This window comes from Ruditapes philippinarum, unplaced genomic scaffold (genome assembly GCF_026571515.1).
Source record: "Ruditapes philippinarum isolate M1 unplaced genomic scaffold, ASM2657151v2 ctg2025_1_1_1_1, whole genome shotgun sequence".
Lineage (NCBI taxonomy): Eukaryota > Metazoa > Mollusca > Bivalvia > Venerida > Veneridae > Ruditapes > Ruditapes philippinarum.
Window position 1 is genome coordinate 128,176 of NW_026867019.1, and position 26,766 is coordinate 154,941.

At 30.4% G+C, this 26,766-nt stretch overlaps 3 protein-coding genes and 2 long non-coding RNA genes across 7 annotated transcripts; 3 read left to right on the top strand and 2 right to left on the bottom strand.

The window, feature by feature from the left end:
* Positions 1–3,588: 3,588 nt before the first annotated feature.
* Positions 3,589–4,882, bottom strand: LOC132734514 (uncharacterized). The gene is made up of 3 exons (XR_009626323.1): positions 4,727–4,882; positions 4,251–4,303; positions 3,589–4,029 (listed from the first exon to the last, which is right to left on the bottom strand). It is a non-coding gene; the product is annotated as an uncharacterized LOC132734514 (long non-coding RNA).
* Positions 4,883–7,994: 3,112 nt separating this feature from the next.
* LOC132734521 (uncharacterized) lies at positions 7,995–9,083 on the bottom strand. The gene is made up of 2 exons (XR_009626330.1): positions 9,046–9,083; positions 7,995–8,488 (listed from the first exon to the last, which is right to left on the bottom strand). It is a non-coding gene; the product is annotated as an uncharacterized LOC132734521 (long non-coding RNA).
* An 825-nt stretch (positions 9,084–9,908) lies between these two features.
* LOC132734520 (probable H/ACA ribonucleoprotein complex subunit 1) lies at positions 9,909–11,089 on the top strand. The gene is made up of 2 exons (XM_060721277.1): positions 9,909–10,057; positions 10,331–11,089. Exon 2 carries the CDS (start codon positions 10,346–10,348, stop codon positions 10,628–10,630), a length of 285 nt encoding a protein of 94 aa, XP_060577260.1. The 5' UTR covers positions 9,909–10,057; positions 10,331–10,345; the 3' UTR covers positions 10,631–11,089.
* Positions 11,090–12,259: 1,170 nt separating this feature from the next.
* On the top strand, positions 12,260–23,534 carry LOC132734522 (uncharacterized). 3 transcript variants are annotated; one of them, XM_060721279.1, is made up of 6 exons: positions 12,309–12,410; positions 12,619–12,645; positions 12,748–12,861; positions 21,784–21,871; positions 22,146–22,223; positions 22,533–23,534. In XM_060721279.1, exons 3-6 carry the CDS (start codon positions 12,763–12,765, stop codon positions 23,141–23,143), a joined length of 876 nt encoding a protein of 291 aa, XP_060577262.1. In that variant the 5' UTR covers positions 12,309–12,410; positions 12,619–12,645; positions 12,748–12,762; the 3' UTR covers positions 23,144–23,534. The 3 variants fall into 3 exon arrangements, with proteins under 3 accessions (XP_060577261.1, XP_060577262.1, XP_060577263.1); XM_060721278.1 differs by lacking the exon at positions 12,619–12,645 and having other exon boundaries at positions 12,260–12,410; XM_060721280.1 differs by lacking the exons at positions 12,309–12,410; positions 12,619–12,645; positions 12,748–12,861 and adding an exon at positions 21,219–21,338.
* Positions 13,565–14,986, top strand: LOC132734524 (PE-PGRS family protein PE_PGRS16-like). Its single transcript, XM_060721281.1, has 2 exons — positions 13,565–13,638; positions 13,996–14,986. The coding sequence occupies exons 1-2, from the start codon at positions 13,599–13,601 to the stop codon at positions 14,607–14,609; spliced, it is 654 nt and encodes a 217-aa protein (XP_060577264.1). The 5' UTR covers positions 13,565–13,598; the 3' UTR covers positions 14,610–14,986.
* Positions 23,535–26,766: the final 3,232 nt, after the last annotated feature.

The following is a 26,766-nucleotide window of genomic DNA, read 5'->3' on the forward strand; positions in this document are numbered from 1 at the left end:
GGAAGAATAATAGAGGGACGTTTTATTGTAAACGAAGTTGTGTAAGTCCAACATAGGATTCAAAATTATTGTTCACATATTTTTTAGCATTTGAAAATTATTGACTTGAAGTTTCAAATAGTAATTGTATTGGTTAATTAATAATCCTGGAACTTAAGTACAACATCCTTATGCATGTTGTAGGCAAGCAGGCTAGTAAGCATGCAGGTACACATACATACATACATACATACATATTTTATGTTGATGCTTAAAGTAAAAAATATACTAGTACTTCATTAAAGAGTATTAAACTATTTTATCTTAATAAGTTACATATGGACAGAATTGATTAAAAAATATGATAATAATAGGTTCAAACAATTCATTTCTTAATAAGCCAATATTATTTATTACAATTAAATATCAAAATATAGTTTTATTACATTTTTCCTGAAGACATCAATAACTGCACTGAGTTTAATTAACATACATAAAGAATGAGAGCTTGGGGTTACCAAAATATACGCTCATTGACGGGGAAGGTTTTTATTTTATATATATCAAATGCAGTTTACCAAATAATTGACTTATCTAACCTAGTGCTGTATACATAATGATGTGTTATAACAGACATGGTAAAAAATGTCTTATTATCAAATAATGCATAGATCAATACGCATAATTTTATAACGGAACAACTTTAACAACTAACTTTTATCGGGAAATGAACACTGTTGCAAATTTCTGCTTTCATATTCAACAAAATGAAATATTTACATTTGCTTTGACCTAATAATAACAAGCCGGAATCCTTTAATTCGTGTCAACTGTTTATTATTGCATTATTTGCGAAACCGAAACAAAGAACTAAAAATAGACGCTTACATTACGGGGAGCAAAAATATAAAATACCTTTATAGTTTACCGCGTGTATTTACATACAATGTTCAATGATGATTTTAATCCAAGGTAAATGCTATGATGATTAAGGTACCAAGGGTACACAGGTTTACTGCGCATTGAATGGTCACTACGCCGCCAGTCACCCACCCTCACGAAAAAAAATAAAGAAAGAAAAAAGATACTTATGCTTAATATATATGTAGCTTTTTGGGGAAAGGGGAAGGGGCGAAGTGTCAGCAGAACAACTCTGGGTGGGACTAGATCCTTTCATATAGTCGATTGATTAAGTCATATTAGGTCATATAGTCAATTAAGACAACTAGAACATACATTTGGTATATGTTAGTGTTACTCAGCATGAATAAAATTAAATCATCTTGACCCGTCTGATGGCGCAGATTTAATGAAATTTGTTCTGACGTTAAATCGTAATTGTGTTTAAATCTTGAATAAACGAGATTGTAATTACTTGGTCATTTAGAATATACATATTTAACTTTTTAAAATAATGAGTACTCCCCCATTTTATTTCCTTTATCATAACAAATGATGCTCATAATGGTCCAAGTATTACCAAGTCAAATAAAACATCAATTAATATTATTTTCAAATAAAGTACAATTCCTCAAAATTTCCCTGTTATAAACCTGTATGTTTATTTGCGGTTTTCTTCCAAAAAGATTTTCATATTAAGACATGTCCAATATCTTTCAACAGAAAGTTGCATTTTTAAAAAAAAATTTGTTTAATTTGTTCACGTGCTTGTCAACATTCAGGTTTCTCTTGTAAAACAAAGCTATATGCTTCTTTATGCTGAAAATGGTGGTTTGAAATAATTCAATCAGCAAGAAATATACTATACGCCTCTGTAACTTTTTCATAAAATGACTGGTGGAATGCATTTACGTAACACATATTTTTTCATTCATAACAATACCTTCGATAGCAATTCACATCTTCACTGATTATCAAGAATGGAATCAACAGTTTTATATTTAAGTGGTGGTGTTTGCAGTTTACCGTCGGGATGATGGCAGTAAGCCACTCTGAATTAACCAGATCGCAGCGACCACATCGTTCCTAAGCATGCTACCAAGCAGTTGTATGTAACTGATTACTTCAGTACATACCACAGAAGAGGTACAGTACAAATGACCGAAGACAGTATTTCATGATCATTCACAATCCGCCAATCGAACCCCGGATTGCCCGATTCACAATCCAACACTCTACCTATTGAACTAACCTGTCGGGCTCTTATATTTTAATAAATGCTTCATATATCTTTATATTAAGCTCGAAGGTTTCAAAATAAGGATTACAGAAAATATAGGTTATTTATAATTCATGTAATGCATTTTTAAACTGGGATCCACACAAATTACCTAGTTCTTAATAAAGAAGAACACATCACTCAAGTTTTATGACGTGACAGCTATTAATAAAATGTTTAATTTGATTATTCAAATGAATGCAAAAAGATATATTTTGAAATGGTATATAGTAGACCAAATATAAATGCGTTCAAATTAATTTTAACCCAAAACTGTTAAAGATCGCACTTAAAATATATTTCAGTTTAATTCGAGATATATTTACTTCTTACCGTTTGCAGCCTTCCATCTTAAGGTACCCAATTTTTACATGTAACGATTTCAAATTTTATGGTTTTTTTATATTTTTGTGTCTTAGTGGAGCTCTTTTGATGTTTATTTTCTGTTTTTTACAAGTTTGTGTCGAGTCGAAACAAGCAAACCAAAGTATCACTGTTTTCGCCTCAAGCAATAAATTAGTATGGCAATAAAACAACTTATCATTTCCCTTTATTGTAGTGAAAATATATACTTTTGCCAGGGTAAAATACAAGCATTTTCATTCTTTGCTTCATATATTTATCTTTTTACAACAGCAGCAGAAGCAACAGCAACACCATCAGAGATTTCAACTTTGTTAGAAAATAACGAGATCTCTAAAAGATAATTCCGATTATGATATCACTTTAAATTCAATTTTCTTTATATGTTGATTCTGTATTATGGACTTTTAAATATACTGATTAGTTGCTTCTTTTCTGGAGAGGAAACAAGACACTCTACTCCCAGACACTTCAATTTTATTCGCCCCACCCACTCCCCCTAAAATTCTTTTATACAGAACACTCCTTAACACCTCTTTAAATTTTCAATAGTTTATATTTCAATATAACGCCTGTGGGTGAAAAGGCCAATGCCCGTAATATCTTGTGAATAAAGTGCCTGGGGCGATTTGACAAAAATTCACTGCTAATTTCAATTACTACCGGAGTATTAAGCTAAGCGTATACTAATTTTCTTGATTAAGAATTTTTCATAAAATTGGTGGGGGCTTGCCGCTTTAAGCATTTTTAGTGCTTTGATAAATATTTGCTTTAATGCCATTCTATGTGCGTATTTGTGCTAATTCGGCCATCCTTTTTATATTTATAAATGGTCAAGAGTATTTTGTATGCCGATATTCAAATAAACCTGAAACTGTATTTATTGATGTTAATATGTGTTATTATATATAATCGTACTGTACATGTATATTTACAGAGAACATTATCATGGTTATGTCAGGATCGGAAAAGCGGAACAAGATTTTAACGAACTTTTTTCCTTTTAGAAGGTTTTCATTTAATGACATAATACACCAACCTTAACAGTAATGGCGAGCAAGACAAAGCATTGTTAGGTTTTTGTTTTATTAAGAAAATTTAATTATATTTTGTCATATACATGTATTATACAGTAAATAACATATAAACTTAATTTAATATTTGGTACGTTTTATTTAGGAGGAAACTTTTATATAATGCAATTGTAAGTTTTAAACATGTAAGAAATTGTCTTGTGATTGTAATATTTAAGTTATTTTGTTCTCACAATATTAAGAAAGTTCACAGAGCAGTTTCATATAAAGAATTATCAGCGCCACAGGAAAATTGCTTGCGGAGTAATTATCTTTCGTCCACCTCCACAAATACTGGCACCATTACCTCCCGTCCCACCTGAAGCACTACTTCCGGCTCCACTTCCTCCCCCACCGCCCCCAGCACCTTCAGCTTGGCCTCCCTGACCACCTGCACCACCTGAATTGTTCGAGTTAGTGTTGCACATTTTTTCACTGTCAATTAAAAGTGTTTTAAGATATTAATTATAATCCGAATTACATATTGTCTAATAGAAAAACAACAACAACAAAAAAACAACAAATTAAACATTAAAATAAGAATAAAGATACAAATAAGTACTGGAAGTAAAATATATACATCTTAAACACTGTTTGCTGCATTGTCACGTTCAATGTTGTATTAATTAACTTAGTTTATAACGTCATCGACTTACCTTTATATTGAAGATTTTCTGAGTTCACACTTTATCGAAGAATACTTGCTTTACTGAAAATACAAGTTTTGTCTACCTTATACTTTTATAACATAGAATAGTAATGCATGTATGTATTAACTGAAGCATGAACTATATATAGCTTTACCGGTCAACTATGTTAGTGATATATGATTGTTTTAAAAGTCATACAGACATTTTATCCTCCATTATTTATTACAAATAAACGCATACTCTCTGTTGTCATGACGTAAGCTTTTATGTGAATGGTTTGAATAACAAATGTAATAATTGTAATAAGAAATGTAATAATGATAATAAAATGTAATAATTATTTTATTTTTTTCAAAATCAGCAGTAATTAATTAAAACGCTTCTGACAACCAAGTTCACTTACATATAAATAATAATTCAAATATTACAGTTACTGTATTAAAAGTGATTTAAGATATATTAATGATACTGTAAAGATTTACCTTGTTAGCATACAACATACAAATGTATGATATGTATTCCTAGTCTTGCCTTTTTATAATAAAGACTTCATTATTTGGGAAACTAGCGACATACCCCACAAACTTAATCTGAATTATTTATAGAATTGAAAAACCGTAATATTATGGCTTATTTGTGTCTATAAATAAAACAAAGTGCATGTCATATGATCAATTTAGTCATAAATGCGGTGATATGGTGACCTTGTAGAATTTTAACTTTTGTATGTTCCTTTATACTTTTATACCCGCTCTACTGATATTGTGACAGAAACATTTAGTGCATGTTATCATTAGGAAACCCACATTACATGTACAAATCAAGTCATAAAATCATGATGGGGGAGTCAATATCTTTTAAATGAAATAGACCGGGGAGGTGCTTATACTTCTATGGTGGTCACTTGACTTCGTTTCACTGGTCTGCCACACACAAGGACCAGGATCGCCATCTTCATTGTCACGTCCAATTAGGATATTCATTCCACTGTCTTAATCAACCCAAACTCTTCCTCTACCCTATATATCTCCCTCATAAAGAACAAGATAAATCGAAGCTGTTAACACACACACATACATACACGCATGCACGCACGCACGCACACATAAATAATACGGAAAATGAAAATGGAGTAAATTTAAATACGCTGTAATTTGTCCAATGAATTGTTCTTATGTATAGAATGTAAATAACATAATTATTTTAGAGCATTGCATTATCATTGCTGCATAATATACGAAAATGAAAGTAAGATTTATTGGTTAAAATATACGCAAATTTGAACCCACTGTTTACAAATTTACAATAAATTCAAATTAAATATTCCACGATGATAATAAAATACCCGAGTTACCAGTAACACGTCTCTTCTATAGGCATTACATGATTTTTTTTGGCGTTTCTTTCTTTTTTTGAATTTTTTTCGTTTACCTCAAAGTTCTGATTAATATGATTCGAAAGCAAATTTATTTAGAAATGTGATGTCTTTTTGATAAACACTTCATCATTGTGGTTTTATTAAATATCTTATAGCAGACATTCTGGTACCTGTATATATGAAAAATGATAAGTTCAAACAATGACGGCGTCAGAGAAATAAGAACAACGTTAAAAAGCGCATGGTATACATGTCTTTTTGCAGACTTCACGTCTAATTGTGGACGTCGCTCAGCACATAAGAACATCGTTTTATGAATTGTATACAATATCAACAAATATCTGACTTTATTATAAATTCAATTTGATTGAAAAATATATATGGTTTAGGGTTTTTCTTAATATCATCTTTTTTATTTAAAGAGTTATAAGTAAACATGAGTTTGTTGTTATAGATAACTGATATTATCTTTTATTAATACATATATATAATTAGTCGTTACTTCAATAAAACAGATGACATTGTTGCTGGGACATACTAGTCAAAGATTGTTTACAAAAGCATTTTAAGTATATATATTTTTTTAAACTATAATTTCTATTTAGTAACGCAAAACCTTAAGACTATAAAACATGTAGTATTTCAATGAATCCATACCATCAATTGAAAAAAACTGATCTTTCATTAACTAAAACATTCTCGAAATAAAACGAATGATATCATAATTATAATTGAAGTGCTCTGAAGTATGGCGAGTCTTTATGTGGCGAATCGTCTCTACACACATAGGCACTTATAACCCGACACTGACTTTTTCCTTAAAAACATACGTTATTTGTGAACGGATTTTGTTTAGATTTGGACTTTACAAAATTCAATATATCATACTACTACTTAGAATTTTATTTACAATTCATTGATAAGAAAATAGAAAAAATAGCAAAACAAATAGGCTACTGTAAAAGGAAAAATCACAAAATGACTGTAAAAATCGTAACACAATGAACAGTCTCTGAATCCTATAAAATATGTATGTTTACCAGTTCTAACACTTTATATGACCTCCCAATTGGCTATAACAAAGTAAACACCTCTGCCTCACAGTTCTTTATTTCTAAATAAGGACTTGCCCGTGTTCCAGGAAATTGCGAGGAACTTTTGGCTGCTTTCTTACACGCCTTTTCAATTCAGCCGACAAGTGCGATGTTTAGATCTTGTAACTTGGAATGCAGGAGTTGCTTGAACTCGAGGAAGCCCTTATTCCGAAATGGAGAAGTATTCACTCCGTCATAACCACGAGACAGGTGTTTAAACTTTGTTATAGTCATGGGATGACACAGAAAGTATTAGAACTGGTTATTATACGGAATCAGTTGGATTTAGAGACTTTTCATCATATTACGATATTTACAGTCATTTTGTGATTTTTCATTTTGCAGTAACATATTTGTTCTGTTATTTTCTCTATTTTCTTGTTAATGAATTGGCAGTGAAATTTTAGATAATTAAGTATGGTATATTGAATTTTGTATGTTCAAAAACGGAAAAAAATCTGTTCTCAAATAACCAAGTTATACCGAAAAATGTAAGTGTCGGGTTATAAGTGCCTCTGAGTGTATTGTGCGGCGACTGGCAATGGGACGAATCGTCACTAAAGTGGGTCGAGTCCTTGGGCATCATAACGCATCAGTTATTGATATATCTGATTTTGTTTGTAATCATCCCGGGGCATTTTGAAAATCTCAGACGTTTAATACTTCACATATTTAACTTTTTAAAAGGATATTATTGTTTCGTTAAGCTCTCATTAAACCATTTCTATGAAAGATTTGAACATTAACATATCTACAAAGCACAAGACACGACGCCATACAATGCAAAATTCAAATATATATAAAATTCATATATACAAATTTGATTTCTATCCACACCCGACAGTTTACCGTATACTAAGAATAGTATTGTCAGGTCCTATTTCGTCTGTATCGTGTGCAATTATACACGTGTATTTTGATAATACTGTCCGCTATATTTCAGTATTTAACTTATTCCGGGGAAAATTAAATATAATGTTGTAAGCAATTGATGTCCAAACCGTTTGCTATATATTTATCGTTTATGACATTATCATACATATTTAAGGTGCCATAAAATAAGTTTAAACTAAACAATAAGTATTGTAATTCTATGGCGTATATAATAATATAAAAGAAAAAAAATAACAGCATAAATGCTTCGATGCTTTTCGTATCCGAACGACTGGCCGTGTGCGATCATTGGATTCTATATGGATCAATAAGCACCGTGAATTACATGTATGAATTGTCGATGTTGATGAAAAGAATGGTCAGGGACAATAACACACAACAATGTTATCAAAAAGGAATAAATTTATTACCATAACATATACTTAATTTACATTATTGAATAATTACATGAGTTCATCATTTTCTGTCAAAGTTCAAACTGTCTTATGAACGCATATGATTGGTTTATACATCAGATACCAAGTAACACAGTGCACATTTTTGATCGATATTGTTACAAATTTGTCTGTTTCAATGTTATGAAGATGATACCTGAGACAAACAAGAAGATAAGATAATCGATATTGTTATATGAAAATGAAGTGATAGATAATAAAAGGAGCTATTAAAGTGTTTGTTCAACTCCATGGAAACAGGCCTGAAGGGTAGAGGTATCTTCTGCCTTCACTTCCCCATAACTTGCCGCCATGTCCACCGTTTCCACCTGGAGCATTACTCCCGGCCCCACTTCCTCCCCCACCACCTCCTGCACCAGCGGCTTTTCCTCCTTCACCTCCTGCTCCGCCTGAATTGTTTGATCCAGTATTTCCCATTTTATTCTGTTAATTAGAACGAAGTAAATATACAATGATATCGATGAAATGTATTTATATAACGGATAATGTACAAATATATGCATTAAGAATTGCGAATCTTAACTGAGTTTTAAACTTGTTATGTTTTAAACTGAGTAAACAATGTTAAAGTTTTCAAGTCTACAATCTAATTAAAATCAGCTCCTAATTCAAGCTATGTATTAGATCTGATGGTCATTTCTTTGCGACCTTTTAAACAATCAATCATCAGCGAGCTTTTACAAATTTCAATTTTGAAAGCAATGCTGTTTCTAATTTTAACCACTGGAATACCAATTCTGAGTAGGTTCATATAGCTGACAAGTACAATTAAGGTAAGACTAATTCGGTGACAACAATATCTTAATGCAGGAAATAACGTAAGTATATATGAACTTAAGTCTGATTGCCAGACGTATTATATATAATTAAATTTAAATCAATAACGAGCACACTCCGATCAGCATAAAATTACACAAATAATTTAAAACTTTCGACACAATAACTTTCGATATAATATATAAAGCTAAATCTTTACTTACAGAAAGTTATTGATATATCTTGATATTATTAGTTATAACGATTGTTGACAGGTTATATGGCCCTATATAAACGGTTGTTTGTAAATATAACCCGAGCCGTCAGGCGAGGGTTATATTGCAAACAGTCGTTTATATAGGGCCATATAACCGGTCAACAACCTTTATAACGAATTTATAATACAGCAAGCATCCTTTTTTAGAGAAAAAAGTAAGATTTCTTCATGAATCGACAAAAGACGTGTATATAAAACTATATAAACGTCACGATTATCCAATGAAAAGCGACGTTACAAACGTGCAGTATTATAAGTATATATATATACTTTCCAATTCGACAATTTACTGCAAATATAAAGGTATAAATAAATATTACAAATATAATTATATAATTGTATTTCGATTTTTCCAATCAAGTATTCTAAACGTTTTATATTGTTATTCCATTTTATATAGTTATTCAATTCAAGTATTTACCATGACAGACAGGTACAAAATAAAATTAGTAAATTAAAATTAGTAAATAGTGATAATATCATGATCATTATGATAATTATTGATACTATATGGAAATAAACAAAAGAATGTAGAAATAAGAAATATATTTATAATGTAAACAATTCGTAAACACTTACATTTATTGTACAATTTAAACGCATTCACTGAATAATGTGTTACTTCTGTACAGCGTACTATGAATTCTGTTTTATACGGGAACACATGAATAATTGGAAAACCAATGAGCTAAATTTGGGATACAGGTATGTTACTTTGAGGAATCCAACTTCAAAATTCAGAAAAAGATCAATTAAATTAGTTTTGAATGCTTGAAAAATTACTGATAACTGTTGCCTATTTATAGATTGGATGACGTATTTAAGATATCATGTCGTTTGTTATTCGGAACAATTTTAAGGGCCCTAATATGCTTCTTGGTATCTTTAATTAAGTACTAAAGTATGTACGACACATCATTATTTGATTTGTTTCACTGAATAACTCTTTTTCAATTTCGGTAAGTTCATTTACTTTTTTTAGGTCGATCGAATAATTTTTGTCTTCTTCAGTAATATTATAGCATCAATCACTGTTTTAATGTAACGTTCATGTATATATGCTGTCAATATATATTATAGAAAAACAAAGTTTGAAAATGCACTTGAAAAGATACAGATTTTTACCATGATTAAATGTTAATATAATTGTCATTAGAAGTAACTTTACACCTAATAGAGAAGTTATCTTTGAAAAGTATAATTATAAAGTATGATATTTCCTTATTTAACAGTTTCCAGTGATAAACATGGGAAATAGCAACGACACAAATTATGGTGGCGGCGGCGGGGGAGGAGGTTGCAATGGTGGGGCGGGTGGTGGTGGTGGAAGTGGTGGTGGACCTGGCGGAGGAAGAGGAGGAGACGGAGGACGTCCAAGACAGAACGGTCAGGATGGTCAAGATGGTGTTAATGGCGGTGGAGGAGGAGGTGGTGGTGGAGGCGGGGCAGGAGGAGGCAGAGGGGGGAGAGGAGGTCGTGGAAGTGGAAATGGAAGAGATGGACAGAACGGACAAGATGGAAGTTATTATTAGACGACAAACTGATGTTAACATTCATTTATTCATTCATGTTTATATATTTATTTAGATATATATTTCTAAAAGAGAATAATGGAAACGTTTTATTTGTTTAACGCTCTTGGAGATGAATAATCAAAATTAGATTATTTTATTCAGTTAATTTAGTTAAACAATATTAACAATATTTGTGTAAAAAGAAACATGCATGATTAAGTAAAATATCGATATAGATTATTCACTTTTATACTCACAATATTATTTTTCGATACTAGTTTAATATCCAACAAATGTGGCCATTTTCATTTAATAGAAAATATATGCATTGGCTATTGATTATCAAATGCAAGACTTATATATAGAAGTATGCATGTTTTAAATAATTTCAGTGTTATAATTAACTAATTCTTACACTCATTTATAATTTGAATGTTTATACGATGTATTTGTCTACACAAAATATGTCAATAAGTTTAAGAAAATAAAAAGGATAATACCTCACAACAATTATCTCTTCTTCTTTTTTTCTTTATGCGAATATGGTCCAGAGCATGGCCATGTTTATCGAAACATTAATTGATTTGTTGATTAAAAAAAAACACCTGTTGAAGAATAAGAACATCGTTACTTCTAATACAATGGTTATAAATAAACATATTGTATTGAATACAGAACTTGATCACAGTTAGATCTACAACAACAAAATAAGAAAAATAAAACAACTAGAACAATGGTGGTACCTCTGGCTTGATTCGTAATTGTTTGATTATGATTACCAAATATGAAGAAAAGGAAAACAATGTTCACATTATAAATAATTACTTTAGTCGTAATAAAATAATATGTCAAATGATAGTTTACAGTTATCCATCGTATGGCATAGCAGTCATTTTTTTTTTCATATAATGTTTCATGAGATTTAACGTATATTCAAATAAAAACTAGGTGTTCGGCATAAATAGCCACAAATAAAGTCTTTTTTTACACCGTTAAACAGGTCCGGTCACATGAAAATCAAGAGGAATTTAGGATGTAAGTAATATCTGTTCACGAGTGAGTAAATAAGTACTGAATAGTGGTGATAATTGAAGAACCAAAAGAGTTAAGGACGCATAAAATGATGTACATTACATTATATCACGTAAACGCACTCAACATTAGTCTAGCAATTTTATTAATTCTTTTAGGTTTATGTTTACTAAAAGAGGAATGTCAGACCAAGTTTATACACGATTGGGAAACAGTTTTAAAATTTTGTTTGATCTATTTATAGTCTAGACAAAATCAGAATATGCCCGAAATAACGACCTAATCTAACTTTACTTGGTATATTATAGAACAAATATATCGTTAATTATCAAATTTAAAAGACAAAGAATTGTTGATAATAATAATAATGATGTAGGTATATGCAAACACGTTCGAGCTTTATATCAATCATATAAAATGATTGATATAAAACATGTCTTACTGTATTGTCATTTATTTATGACAATCCAGTGTTTTGGAATCAAATTCTATTTTTAACAACCCAGAAAACCAAAAGTTGTATCAGCTTAGAAAGAAATTGAGTTTAACTTATTATATCTAAAATTAAAAACAAATCAGTTATTGAAGCATAGTAATTATTTACTTTCGCTTTCATTATCGTATTTCAAAATGTATTTTATAAATACACACAACTCACCATTTTAAATTTACGCACAAAATTCATAGGTTGGGTTTCCAATGATAACAAATGCTGAAATGTATTTACATAAATTGAAACAACTGAATTGAAAGGAATTAAGAAGAAGTAAGATACAATTTTGTCTTCATATAAACTTTTTATTTCTATTATAACATATCTTTTATCTATTTAAAGATACTCTGGTTTAAGATCTATGTTGAGGTATATAATTTACCTCAGTTGATAAAATCTCACGGAACATCACGTAAAACATTTAATTTGTCTTCCACATATGTACATGAATGTTATCACGTCAATTTCTACATATTTGCACGTCATAATTGTCGTGGGAAATAGTACTGTAAGTATTGTTTTTCATACAAATTTTATTGATACAATTACAAGGTTATATTCGACTTTATGACATAGATTACATGCTTATATATATATTTAAATATTGCAGGTAATAAACGAAAACATGGATGACTGTAAAAACACAGTAATTATCACGGGATTTGGACTTGATATCAAGAAAGAGGATTTTATCCAACATTTCAAACGTTTTGGAGAAATACAAGTATGTTTTTAGCTTCCTTTCTCTAAAGAATGTTTCGATATATTTATCAAGATTGACGTTCATTTAAGTTGATTACCTGTATTTGTGTCTTAACTTGTACAGTAAACGAACATATGCGATAGATTTCATATGAATTTCCGAACGTTTGATTTGGGTAACTTAAATTGTAAGACCTTTACTTCACATTTATTTTAACCGAAGTTTATTTCCCTTTCCTTAGCTTGCAAAAATATTTTCTTGTTTGATTCACATAACTGTATGAACTGAGATAAATACTATCATAATTGTTTTATGTAAACGTTAATTATTGTTAAATATGAAGATATAAATGCATACTTGTATGTATATTTACACAGAAAAGTAACCTTGTAACTACAGGATCGGAAGGGGATAGTGACATATGCCACTCTAAAAAGCGGAACGGGCTGTAAAAGAACTTGAGGTTTTTTTTAAAAAGCATATAAATCGCATTAAAAATAGCACTTTTATTCTGTAGCAAATTACTAACCTTAAATTGTAAATATTTTTAGTTATGATTGAAATAGGTCCGCAAATGTTACCGTTACCGTTACCAGTTATTTTCAAACGAAATTTTTTTTTATAAAAGTAATTACGACCTCAAATGCACGTAAAAGCTTATCTTTATAAACATATAATGCTTCTTTAAAAATATTATTGCATTATTGTACATAATTTCAGGAAAAAAAATAAACGGAAATGTGATCAGAGTTAAACTGATGGACAAGTGTTATAACATCGATAAGATTTGCAATGAAGGTAAAATAAGTTTAATTGTTTCGAGTTAATAAACTATACTTGTAAACCAATATTCGAGTCACCCTCTATGATGATATGATATCATTGCTATCAGAAAGCTTTTTATATCAAATAAATGTGTGCATGATTATTGTAAAATTGTGCTAATTTTGATGAAAGCTATGAAATCATATACATTAATCAAATAAATCCAGAGAGATTTACTTTAATAATTTACATTTACTTTAATACTTTAATATTTCTTACTTTAATAAGAAACAACGTAACGAATGATAAACAACAAAAGCTTTTATCTATTTTATTGATAGCTTAGTTTAAGCATTTTGAATTAAACTGTGTAATACAATGGGGTTTCAGATTATGGTAACAACACAACAAACAACCAAAAAGATATACCTTGTGATGAACATCACAAGAAAAAGTTTGGTGGCGGTAAAGGTGGAAAAGGAGGGACCGGAGGTTCGAACGTTCCCAGTGGACATGATGGTGAAGATGGCGAACCGGGTCCTGGGGGAAAAGGTGGTGCAGGTGGTAGACCGGCTATAACTAATCCAAACCTGGGTAAAAGAGCCTTTGAATCGAATAGTGAAAATATGAAAAACAAATATGAATGTACCGGTGGTGGAAAAGGCGGTAAAGGTGGAACCGGGGGTCGGAACGTTCCAAGTGGACATGACGGTGAGGACGGCGAACCTGGTCCTGGTGGCAAAGGTGGTGCGGGTGGCACACCAGCAGTATCAAAAAACGACTATACATGGAATGGTAACTGGAACAACGATCCATGGTATACAAGATGGTTTGGTCTTGGAAGGCCTAATAAGAAAAACGCGCAAGAATATCATTATTCAGGTGGCGGAAAAGGTGGAAAAGGCGGAATCGGGGGTCCGAATGTTCCAAGTGGACATGACGGCGAGGACGGAGAGGCCGGTCCTGGTGGTAAAGGTGGTGCGGGTGGCAGACCAGCAGTGTGACATACAACTTCAAAACTTTGACTCCTTCGATGTTATGATGTTTTTTCGTTCTCATATATTAGTTTTTAAGATAAAAGTATAAACATCTCAAATAAAAGCAAATGTTTAGCAAAATAATATTTATTGCCGGAATAAGGTTGTTTTCCAATGACTTAATTTTATTGTTTTGTTTCTATATCTCAATTTAAATGTAAAACAATTACATAAATAATCGAAGATTTTAACTCTCTCACATCAAACAAGAACACAGTAAAACATTGATTAATAAAATTGTGTTTTTACTCATTGAAACGAAATTCACAAGATGTGTATGATATCTTATAGTGTGTACAGAGTATATTGATATTTGGTAAATGCAAATATATTCTGTAATATTTTGTTTTCTTGCTGATATTTACTTTTTTATTTATAGTATATTGTGAATATTCAAACAGTATCTTGACAATGACTGCATATCGGGCGATACAGGTTTTGACTATCCTGTATTTTTGTTGATGTCACCCCTATCGTAGGCAAACGAAAGACAGGTGGCGATGGTTATATTGAAGGACTGAACAAAACATAGAGATTTTTGAATGGGTCGGATTCTTATCAACAAAAATGAGATCTTCTCATTGTCAGAGGATTGAAATATTCTCCGAACTATTCTGATATAACATGTATTTGTAACATTGCGTCAATTTAATGATTATCAACTCGGTACAACTGATGTAAACTAACTGTGTTGTTTCTGTATAGTTCAACTTTAAAATTATAGATTATGCGGTATCTAAAAGGATTGGCATAGTAATTAAGACTTTTCTAGTTGTTAATACTAAAATATTTATGCAAGATATTGAGATATATAAAATTCACTTGAGAGCATCAATTATAACAATACTAAAATAGTGATAATTACAGAGTCGGGTTGATTAAAACTGTTTATCTTTAGAGATAATAACAGGTCCAACATTCATCACGTCCTCAGGCATACTTCAATTCTCAACACAAAGAGTAATGTCCATCAGTGATCCCAAAATAACATCACTATGATGAAGCTTACTATTCTATAGCTTCACAGTTTTTTTTATACATACGTGTATAATCAATGTCCCATTTTTATAAATCATATCATGTTTTACTTTATCTAAAATCAATTATTTCATATCATCTTCTTTACTTAAATAATTGAAGCTCCTTATCTTGTATCCATTATTCCAATTAAAACAAAGTTAAACTCAAAATTAGTATTGATTTTTTTATTGTATACATCAACTTGGTCAGTGTACATGTACAGAAATTATCATTACTATCAGTAAATTGTATAAGGTATAAGGATAAGGATATAAGGAGTATTTCTGTATAGAAAAATTAATTAAAAAAGATGTCGATGGAAGTGTCAGACACTTATGTTAATTGCTTTTGAACAATATCTTACGGAATATGCTACCTAATTTATTGTACTAATTCTTGACGGTTCGCACTTGCATTTCTGCATTGCATTATTCTCTGTTTTATAGAACTTATAGAACAGAAAAGACTTGCAAAAATGGAGAGAAGACAACATATGAAAGCTGAAATTAATCATGAGACTCTATTGAAATGAATGTATCTAATTGTTTTAAACAGTTATTTCAACGATATAAAACTCGAAACATGAACGTTTTAAACAAGCACGTTTTCTGTTGCTAGGTTTCCTACAAAAGGATGAATAGAATTAAAGCTTTTGGTAATTATAAATTATTGTTTTAGGACCGTGCTTCGACATATATTATATATATAATATGCTATTGGTGGGCTTGTACATAGCCTCGTAGAATCAATCTTGTGACCAGTATAGCATGTCATTTTACGCCATAACCATTAGGTGTCGCGGCCAAATTTTATATCATAATACACGAAGCACGAACAGACATAAACGATGATAGTTTAGTTGCTTATGAGTTAACATGACGGTTATAACATGTATAAGAGCAATATACTTTCGATACACAGAAAAAATAAAAAGTCAAAATACAGTTTCTATTGTTGCCACTACCTTTACATTTGAACAAATTCTTTTCAATTTCGTTTTTAGATTTCTATTGATATATTATCGTAATAAAGACAAATACAGTATGAGTAAAAAACATGTCATCCCTGTATTACAACCAGAAAAAACTTATATATAAAACCTTACATTTGTCATCTTAACAAAAAAGAGACCATATCTCATTGTTACTTAAAAAGCGACTCTTTAGTTCCTTAGAAACGATCAAATTCTGTTTTGGATTAAATATAATCGTATTTTCGTTTTTGGTTTTTAATACAATTATAAAACCACTAATGACACTTACTACTAAAAATAGGAAACATTACCTGTGTGTATGAAACAGATAATGGTGCAATTATAGAAACACATATTTTTATAATTATAGAAACATGTCAATGAATAAAGACATAGCTAATTCATGATTTAGATTGAAAATAGATAATATGCTTTTGGTTTCTTATCCTTAATATAGAAACAGTTAACTCAAAGGCGACACTCAATATATAAGTCATCCTGAAAAGTCCTGTTATGTCGAGCTATAATTGTGAATATTTATGTCAAAAAGGGTAAAGGCATATGAATCTCTTTCAATCTGTGGAACAAACTATCAACATTTGTGATTGATACCTCGCTAAATGATGATAAAAAAAGTAGTGCCCTTTTAAAGTTGAAAAAAAAAACCCTTAAAAATATTAAATTTTTTTGGAAAAAAACCCTGTCACATTTGTAAAAAACTTTGACAAATACTTTTGGGGTTTTTAAGATTTTTTTTTAAAACTATAGTTTTTTTTTTCGAAAAAAAATGAAATAATTTTATTTTAAATTTGAATTTTTTGTATGGGTGTCTGATTCTTTCTTAAAAATTTTTTGGCTTGTTTTTTTTTTGTGCTTGATTGATTTTGTTTATTAAAATAAAGGGTTGTGAAAGTTTTTACTTTTGACATCTTATAAACATAACATTATAAGTACACCATATTCCAGATATAACCCCAAAAAAATCCTTTCCTAAAGGGTTTAAACCAATTACTTATATATAAGGAAGTTCAACTGAAATTTTGTTTAAAATTTAAATTTGCTATGTATGAGCTTCAAATTTTTTTATAGCTAAAAATGTTTTTTTTTTTTATTTTTTTTCCCGCAATAATCCCGATATTTTTAACCCCTTACCGCGGGGCACATGACGGGTCCTTTAAATAAACACATTAAATAGAAAATTATATTTTGTAATGTTAGAACATAATTAGTAAATAGCTAAAATTCTACATTTTTTAACTTTGTAAAAAAAAGTTGTTGCTTTAAAATTTTTCCCTATAAGAATTAAGGCGGTTTGCATTTTGTATGGAAGAGAGAACAAAGGGTTTAAAAGCCCAGGCAACTTTCAAAGGGGGGAGAAGCCAAAATACTACTTTGATTTTTCTTTTTTGCTAGATTTTCTCCAAAAAATACTTTTTTTTTTTTTGCTACATTTTACAAATTTCCCAATAATCTACTTTCTTCAGGTGATAAATATTTAACTGTTTAACGAAGCATTTCAACGATAAAAGCTCATAATTACCTTTTCTAAAGAATGTAAAAATACTGTATCTGAGGTATAATATGCCTTTAATATGTATTCCAAGCTATTCAATGTGTTTTAACCATATTTTCTCGCGATATATTTGAACAATGAAAGCATAAAATATACATGAAAGATGTTATGTATTCACTATTTACGACGTATATACGTTATTTCTCTGACTATTGGACCATTTAAACTTTTTAATATAAGAATCAATTTATGGGCCTTTACTGAACGGGTTTTAAAATATTTTTTAGTAGAGCCTTAACATTAAATTCCTTGTTTAATTAATTTAAAATCCCTTTTAAATAAAGAAGATTAATCTATTATTCTTAACACTTCGTTCACGATCTTTATAACAAGGTAAATTATCCCTTGATAAAAATTGGTATTATTTATGGTTTAATATATACCCCTTTGAGCAGTTTCATTTGTATCGTAAATTCCGTAAACCTTAAAGCTATTGACGTCGCTGCAGGTTCTAATAACATATAGGTTTATGGCACCTACCAGTTCCTACCTTTAATCTATGTGAAGACGTCCAGAAACGTTTCCTAAACTTTTACTATTTAATTATTGACAAATATATGGCCAGCCAAAATTACAAAACAATACAGTTCAATCGTTTTTTGTAACTTAGTTTTTTATACTTAATTTATATAGATATATCTGTTGAATATTTGTTTACTACTGTTAAAATATATCTTCATCTCCAACACCCTGATTAATTTATACTTTATTGGAACCTTAAGTCAAAGACAGACACATATTTAACTCTTTAAAGGGTTATTTCTCTTAGGTTAAGCTCTCAATAAACACCATTTCTATAAAAGATTTGAAAATTTGCATATCTACAAAACACAAGGCACGAAGCCATACAATGCATTACATGGCGACCTAGAATTTAGCAAAACGATTTCATACAGTCAAATTTGATAACTATCTACACCCGAAAGTTTACTGTATACAAAGAATAGAATTGTCATGTCTTATTTCTTCTGTATCGTGTACAATTATACACAGTGTTTCAGTTTGATAACCCCCCTACTGGCCCGTTTATATTTTCCTGTATTTAATATATTCCGGGGAAATTTTTAAATCTAATATTGGTCAGCAAAATTTGATGTCCAAACCATTTGCTTTCGGTAATAATATTTATCGTTTATTGATATTATTATACATATTTTAAGGTTCCATAAATAAGTTTAAATAACCTATAAGTATTATAAATCTATGATGTATATAATAATATATGAGCAAAATAACAGCTCAAAATGCCGTAAATGCTTTTATTATCCGATAACGACTGGCCCGTGTGGCATAATTTGGAATAATAAGCACTGTGAATTATATTTATGAATGGTCAGAATGTTGTATGAAAACAATGGTTAGGGACAATAACAACAAATGCTATCCAGAAAAGGAATGAATTTATTACCATAACATATACTTAATTAACATTATTGAATAATTACATAAATTCACCATTTTCTATCAAAGTTCAAAAACGTTTTATATACGCATATAATTGGTTTATAAATCAGATACCAAGATACCAGCGCACATTTTTGATCGATATTGTTACAAAATTGTCTGTTTCAATGTTATGAAGATTATTCCTGAGACAAACAAGAAGATAAGATAATCGATATTGTTATATAATAATGAAGTGATTGATAATAACAAAAGCTAATAAATTGTTTATTTAACTCCATGGAAACACGCCTGAAGGGTTGATTTATTTTTTGCCTTCACTTGTGCCGCCATTTCCACCGTTTCCGCCCGGAGCAGTACTCCCGGCCCCACTTCCTCCTCCACCACCTCCCTGCACCCGGGCTTGTCCTCCTTGGGCCACCTGGGTCCGGAATTGTTTATCAATTTTTTCCAAAAAATTTTTTTTCTGTTTTAAAAAAGAATGAAACAAAAGTACAATGATATCGTGATTATAATATTATATTCCCAAAAAAGAAAATATATGCTTGGATTTGTTAATTAAACTTGTTATGTTTTAAAAATGGGGTTAAAAACGTTTAAATTTTAAAATCTAAAGAATTTTGATTTAAAACAAAACTCCTAATTAAAAACCCTATTATTAGTTTGACGGGCCCAATAAAGGCGGGCTTTGGGGGACTTTTAACAAAACATTTAACGGCGGCTTTCACAAATTTTTTAAAAGGGGAGCTGTTTTTTAAAAGTTTAAACCCTTTAAAAACCCCTACTGGGTAGGTTTCCCAAAAGCCCACAAGTAAAACTGGCAAAACATTTCCCCCCTTGGGGCCCCTCTAAGGGGTTTCTAGTTTTTTTTGTAAAAAAAAAAAGGTTTTTAAGAAAATCAAACAATTTTGTTTTTTAAATTCCCCACCGGGAAAAGCCCGGGTATTTTGATACCTCGTCTAATCCCTATGTGTTAATGACTGTTTGAATGCATGGCTAAAATTCCTTTAGCAGGAAATCCGAATTACAGTGAAGGTGGTAAGACAAATTCGGTGACAATCAGATTTACACGCAAGATGTAACTTTAGTATATATGAACTTTAGTCATTATATTACATACAATTAAATTTAAATCAATATGGTGCACACTCCAGTTATCATAAAATTACACAATTTATTAATAACAATCGATATAATATATAAAGCTGACACACGTCATTACTTACAGAAAGGTTTTGATATATCTTGATATGTATAAATATATATTATACTTTCCGATTCGACGAATTACTGTAAATATATAAAATATATATTACAAATACAACTATATCATTGTATTTTATTTTTTTCCAATCAAGTATTGTAATCCAGTTTTGTATAGTTATTCCATTTGCAATTATTTTACATGACAGACAGTTACAAAATAACAGTAGTACATAGAAGTTAGTGCATAGTGATAATATTATGATCATTACAATAATTATTGATACTATATGGAAAGAAAACAAAAGAATGGGTGATAACGGCTCGGGTGATATAAAATCTTAACAGGTAATATATCCACATATATCACTCCAAAACCAAAATAACATATAATATTTGAATATTGCAGGAAATAAACAGAAACATGGATGACTGTAAAAACACTGTAATTGTCACGGGATTAGGACTTGATATCAAGAAAGAGGATGTTATCCAACATTTCAAACGTTTTGGAGAAATACAAGAATGTTTTAGTTTCCTTTCTCTAAATAATATTTCGATATATTTATCAAGGTTGACGTTCATTTAAGATCATTTCCTTTGTTTGTGTCTTATCTTGTATAGTACACGAATGTTTTACCTGTATTTGTGTCTTATCTTGAATAGTAAACGAACAAATCACTACATTCACCGCGACGGATATCATGTGATATACATGTCTTTCTCCCGAACCTTTAATTTGAGTAACTTAAATTGTAAGACTTATACTTCACATTTATTTTAACAGCAGTTTATTTTCCTTTCCTTAGCATACAGCATATAAAAAGCACATTTTATTTTCTTGTTTGATCCTCATCTCCACACATAACTGTATGGAAAGAGATAAATACTATCATTATTGTTATGTATACGTTAAGTATTGTCAAATATGAAGATCTGAATGCACACTTGTATGTATATTTACACAGAAATGTAACCTGGTAACTACAGGATCGGAAGGGATAGTGACATTTGCCGACTCTAAAACTGCGGAAGAAGCTGTAAAAGAACTTGACGGTATTTGTTTTTTGGCATAATAAAACAGCATTAAAATTGTTGAACTAATATATTACTGTATGCAAATCTGTCTGGTCTTAAAAATTGTAACTATGTTTCAGTTATGATTGAAATAGGTCCGCAAGATTTCAAAAATGTTACCGTTACCAGTTATTTTCAAACGAAATTTTTTTTTATAAAAGTAATTACGACCTCAAATGCACGTAAAAGCTTATCTTTATAAACATATAATGCTTCTTTAAAAATATCATTGCATTATTGTACATAATTTCAGGAAAAGAAATAAACGGAAATGTGATCAGAGTTAAACTGATGGACAAGTGTTATAACATCGATAATATTTGCAATGAAGGTAAACCAAGTTTAATTGTTTCGAGTTAATATTTTCTTCAGACTAAACTATACTTGTAAAACCAATATTCGAGTCATCCTGCTAACAAAAAGCTATTTATATCAAATAAATGTGTACATGATTATTGTAAACTTGTGCTAATTTTGATGAAAGCTTGAAATCATATACATAAATCAAATAAATCCAGAGTATATTACTTTAATAAGAAACAACGTAACGAATGATAAACAACAAAAGCTTTTATCTATTTTTATTGATACCTTAGTTTAAGCATTTTGAATTAAACTGTGTAATACAATGGGTTTTCAGATTATGGTAACACAACAAACAACCAAAAAGATATACCTTGTGATGAACATCACAAGAAAAAGTTTGGTGGCGGTAAAGGTGGAAAAGGAGGGACCGGAAGTTTGAACGTTCCCAGTGGACATGATGGTGAAGATGGCGAACCGGGTCCTGGGGGAAAAGGTGGTGCAGGTGGTAAACCGGCTATAACTAATCCAAACCTGGGTAAAAGAGCCTTTGAATCGAATGGTGAAAATATGAAAAACAAATATGAATGTATCGGTGGTGGAAAAGGCGGTAAAGGTGGAACCGGGGGTCGGAACGTTCCAAGTGGACATGACGGTGAGGACGGCGAACCTGGTCCTGGTGGCAAAGGTGGTGCGGGTGGCAGACCAGCAGTATTAAAAAACGACTATAGATGGAATGGTTACTGGAACAACAATCCGTGGTATACAAGATGGTTTGGTCTTGGAAGGCCGAATAAGAAAAACGCGCAAGAATATAATTATTCAGGTGGCGGAAAAGGTGGAAAAGGCGGAATCGGGGGTCTGAATGTTCCAAGTGGACATGACGGCGAGGACGGAGAGGCCGGTCCTGGTGGTAAAGGTGGTGCGGGTGGCAGACCAGCAGTGTGACATACAACTTCAAAACTTTGACTCCTTCGATGTTATGGTGTTTTTTCGTTCTCATATATTAGTTTTTAAGATAAAAGTATAAACATCTCAAATAAAAGCAAATGTTTAGCAAAATAATATTTATTGCCGGAATAAGGTTGTTTTCCAATGACTTAATTTTATTGTATTGTTTCTATATCTCAATTTAAATGTAAAACAATTACATAAATAATCGAAGATTTTAACTCTCTCATATCAAACAAGAACACAGTAAAACATTGATTAATAAAATTGTGTTTTTACTTATTGAAACGAAATTCACAAAATGTGTATGAGATCTTGTAGTCTGATAGGAAACCCGTGTACAGAGTATATTGATATTTGGTAAATGCAAATATATTCTGTAATATTTTGTTATATTGCTGATATTTACTTTTTTATTTATAGTATATTGTGTATATTCAAACAGTATCTTGACAATGACTGCATATCGGGCGATACAGGTTTTGACTATCCTGTATTTTTGTTGATGTTACCCCTATCGTAGGCAAACGAAAGACAGATGGCGATGGTTATATTGAAGGACTAAACAAAATATAGAGATTTTTGAATGGGTCGGATTCTTATCAACAGACATGTGATCTTTTCATTGTCAGAGGATTGAAATATTCTCCGAACTATTCTGATATAACATGTATTTGTAACATTGCGTCAATTTAATGATTATCAACTGGGTATAACTGATGTAAACTAATTGTGTTGTTTCTGTATAGTTCAACTTTAAAATTATAGATTATGCGGTATCTAAAAGGGTTGGCATAGTAATTAAGACTTTTCAGTTGTTAATACTAAAATATTTATGCAAGATATTAAGATATATAAAATTCCCTTGAGAGCATCAATTATAACAATACTAAAATAGTGATAATTACAGAGTCGGTTTGATTAAAACTGTTTATCTTTAGAGATAATAACAGGTCCAACATTCATCACGTTCTCAAGCGTAATTCAACACAAAGAGTAATGTCTATCAGTGATCCCAAAATAACATCACTATGATGAAGCTTACTATTCTATAGCTTCACAGTTTTTTATACATACGTGTATAATCAATGTCCCATTTTTATAAATCATATAATGTTTTATTTTATTTAAAATCAATTATTTCATATCATCATCTTTACTTAAAAAATTGAAGCTCCTGATATTGTATCCAATATTCCAATTAAAGCAAAGTTAAACTCAAAATTAGTATTTAATTCATATGGTAGACATCAACTTGGTCAGTGTACATTTACAGAAATTATTATTACTGGTGATTTAGTTAAATCAGAAAATTGTATAAATTATAAGGATAAGGATATAAGGAGTATCTCTGTATAGAAAATTAAATTAAAAAAAGATGTCAAAGGAAGTGTCAGACACTTATGTTAATTGCTTTTGAAACAGAAATATCAAACAATATCTTACGGAATATGCTACCTTATTTATTGTACTAATTCTTGACGGTTCGCACCTGCATTTCTGCATTGCATTATTCTCTGTTTTATAGAACAGAAAAGACTTGCAAAAATGGAGGGAAGACAAAATATGAACGCTGAAATTAATCTTGAGACTCTATTGAAATAAATGTATCTAATTGTTTTAAACAATAATTTCAACGATATAAAACTCGAAATATGACCGTTTTAAACAAGCACGTTTTCGGTTGCTATGTATCCTATAAAAGGAAGAATAGAATTAAAACTTTTGACAGTTGTAAATGATTGTTTTAAGAACCGTGCACCGACATATATGATATATATAATATGCTATTGGTGGGCTTGTACATATCTCGTAGAATCAATCTTGAGACCGGTATAGCGTGTCATCATACGTCATAACTATTAAGGGTCGCGGCCAAATTTCCATATCAAAATACACGAAACACGAACAGACATAAAGATGATAGTTTAGTTGCTTTTGATTATAAGAGCAATATACTTTCGTTACACAGAAAAAAAGACGTCTAGAAACTTTAGTCAAAATACAGTTCCTAGTGTTGCCACTACCTTTACATTTGAACAAAGTCGTTTCAATTTCGTTTTCAGATTTCTATTGATATATTATCGTAATAAAGACAAATACAGTATAAATAAAAAAACATGTCATCCCAGTATTACAACCAGAAAACCCTTATTATATTAAACCTTACATATGTCATCTTAACAAAAAAAGAGACCACATCTCATGTTAAATTAAAAAATACTCTTTAGTTCCTTAGAAACGATCAAATTCTGTCTTGGATTAAATATATATTTTTTTTTCGTTCTAGGTTTTTAATACAATTATAATTCCACTAATGACACTTGTACTAAAAATAGGAAATATTACGTGTGTATAACAGATAATGGTGCAATTATAGAAACACATGTATTTATAATTATAGAAACATGTCAATGAATAAAGAAATACCTTATTCGTGATTCAGATTGAAAATAGATAATATGTTTTTGGTTTCTTATCCTAAATATAAAAACAGTTAACTGAAACATTAGTCATCCTGAAAATTCCTGTTATGTCGAGTGATAATTGTGAATATTTATGTCAAAAGGGTAAAGATATATGAATCTAAATGGCTAAATGATGATAATAAACTAGTATGTGTCCGTTATACGATATACCTATAGATAATAAAATACTTTTGGCAAAAGCTGTCACAGTAATCCAGTTATTATGTACTTACGCACCTGTCGGGTCCTTTAATAAACACATTAGCATAACTTAATAAATAATTCCTACATTTTTACAATTGTGAAAGAAATAGTTGTTGCATTAAAATATTATCCTATAAGAATTAAAGCGCTTTAGCATTTTGTATGGAAGACGAGAACAAAGATTAACAAGACCAAGGCAACGTTCATAGGGCGGAGGAAGTCAAAATAGTACTTTTGTTTCATTTTGCTACTTTTATGACAAATAATTTCCACTTCAACACTACTTTCTTCAGGTAATAAGTATTAAACTGTTTCAAAAAAATATTTTAACGATAAAAAAACTCCTAATTGCCTTTTCTAAAGAATGAAAATAATGTTGTTTCTCAGGTATAATATGCCTTTAATATGTATTCCAAGCTTTTCAATATGTTTTAACCATATTTTCACGCGATAAATTTGAACAATGAAAGAATAAAGTATACAAGAAAGATGTTATGTATTCATATTTACGACGTATGAACGTTATTTCTCTGAATATTGGACTACATTTAAACTTTGTAATATAAAAGGTCAATTATCGGCACTTCTCACTTCAATGATTTGTTCTCTACTTGTTTTGTAGAGCCATTGCTTAATGCAACGCTATAATTTATTATTCTTAACACTTCGTTCTCTCGTTTATAACAAGGTAAATTATCCCTTGATAAAAACTTGGGATTAGTTATGGTTTAAGTCAAGAGGAGTTTCATTGTACCGTTAGTTCCGTAGACGTTATAGCTATTGACACCGCTGTGGGTTCTAATAACATATACTATTAGGTTTATGCCGCCTATCAGTATCTACCTTTAATTTATGTGAAGACGTCCTAAAACGTGACAAAGATTTCCTAAACTTTTACTATTTGATTATTGACAAATATAATTATGGCCAGTCAAAATTACAAAATAA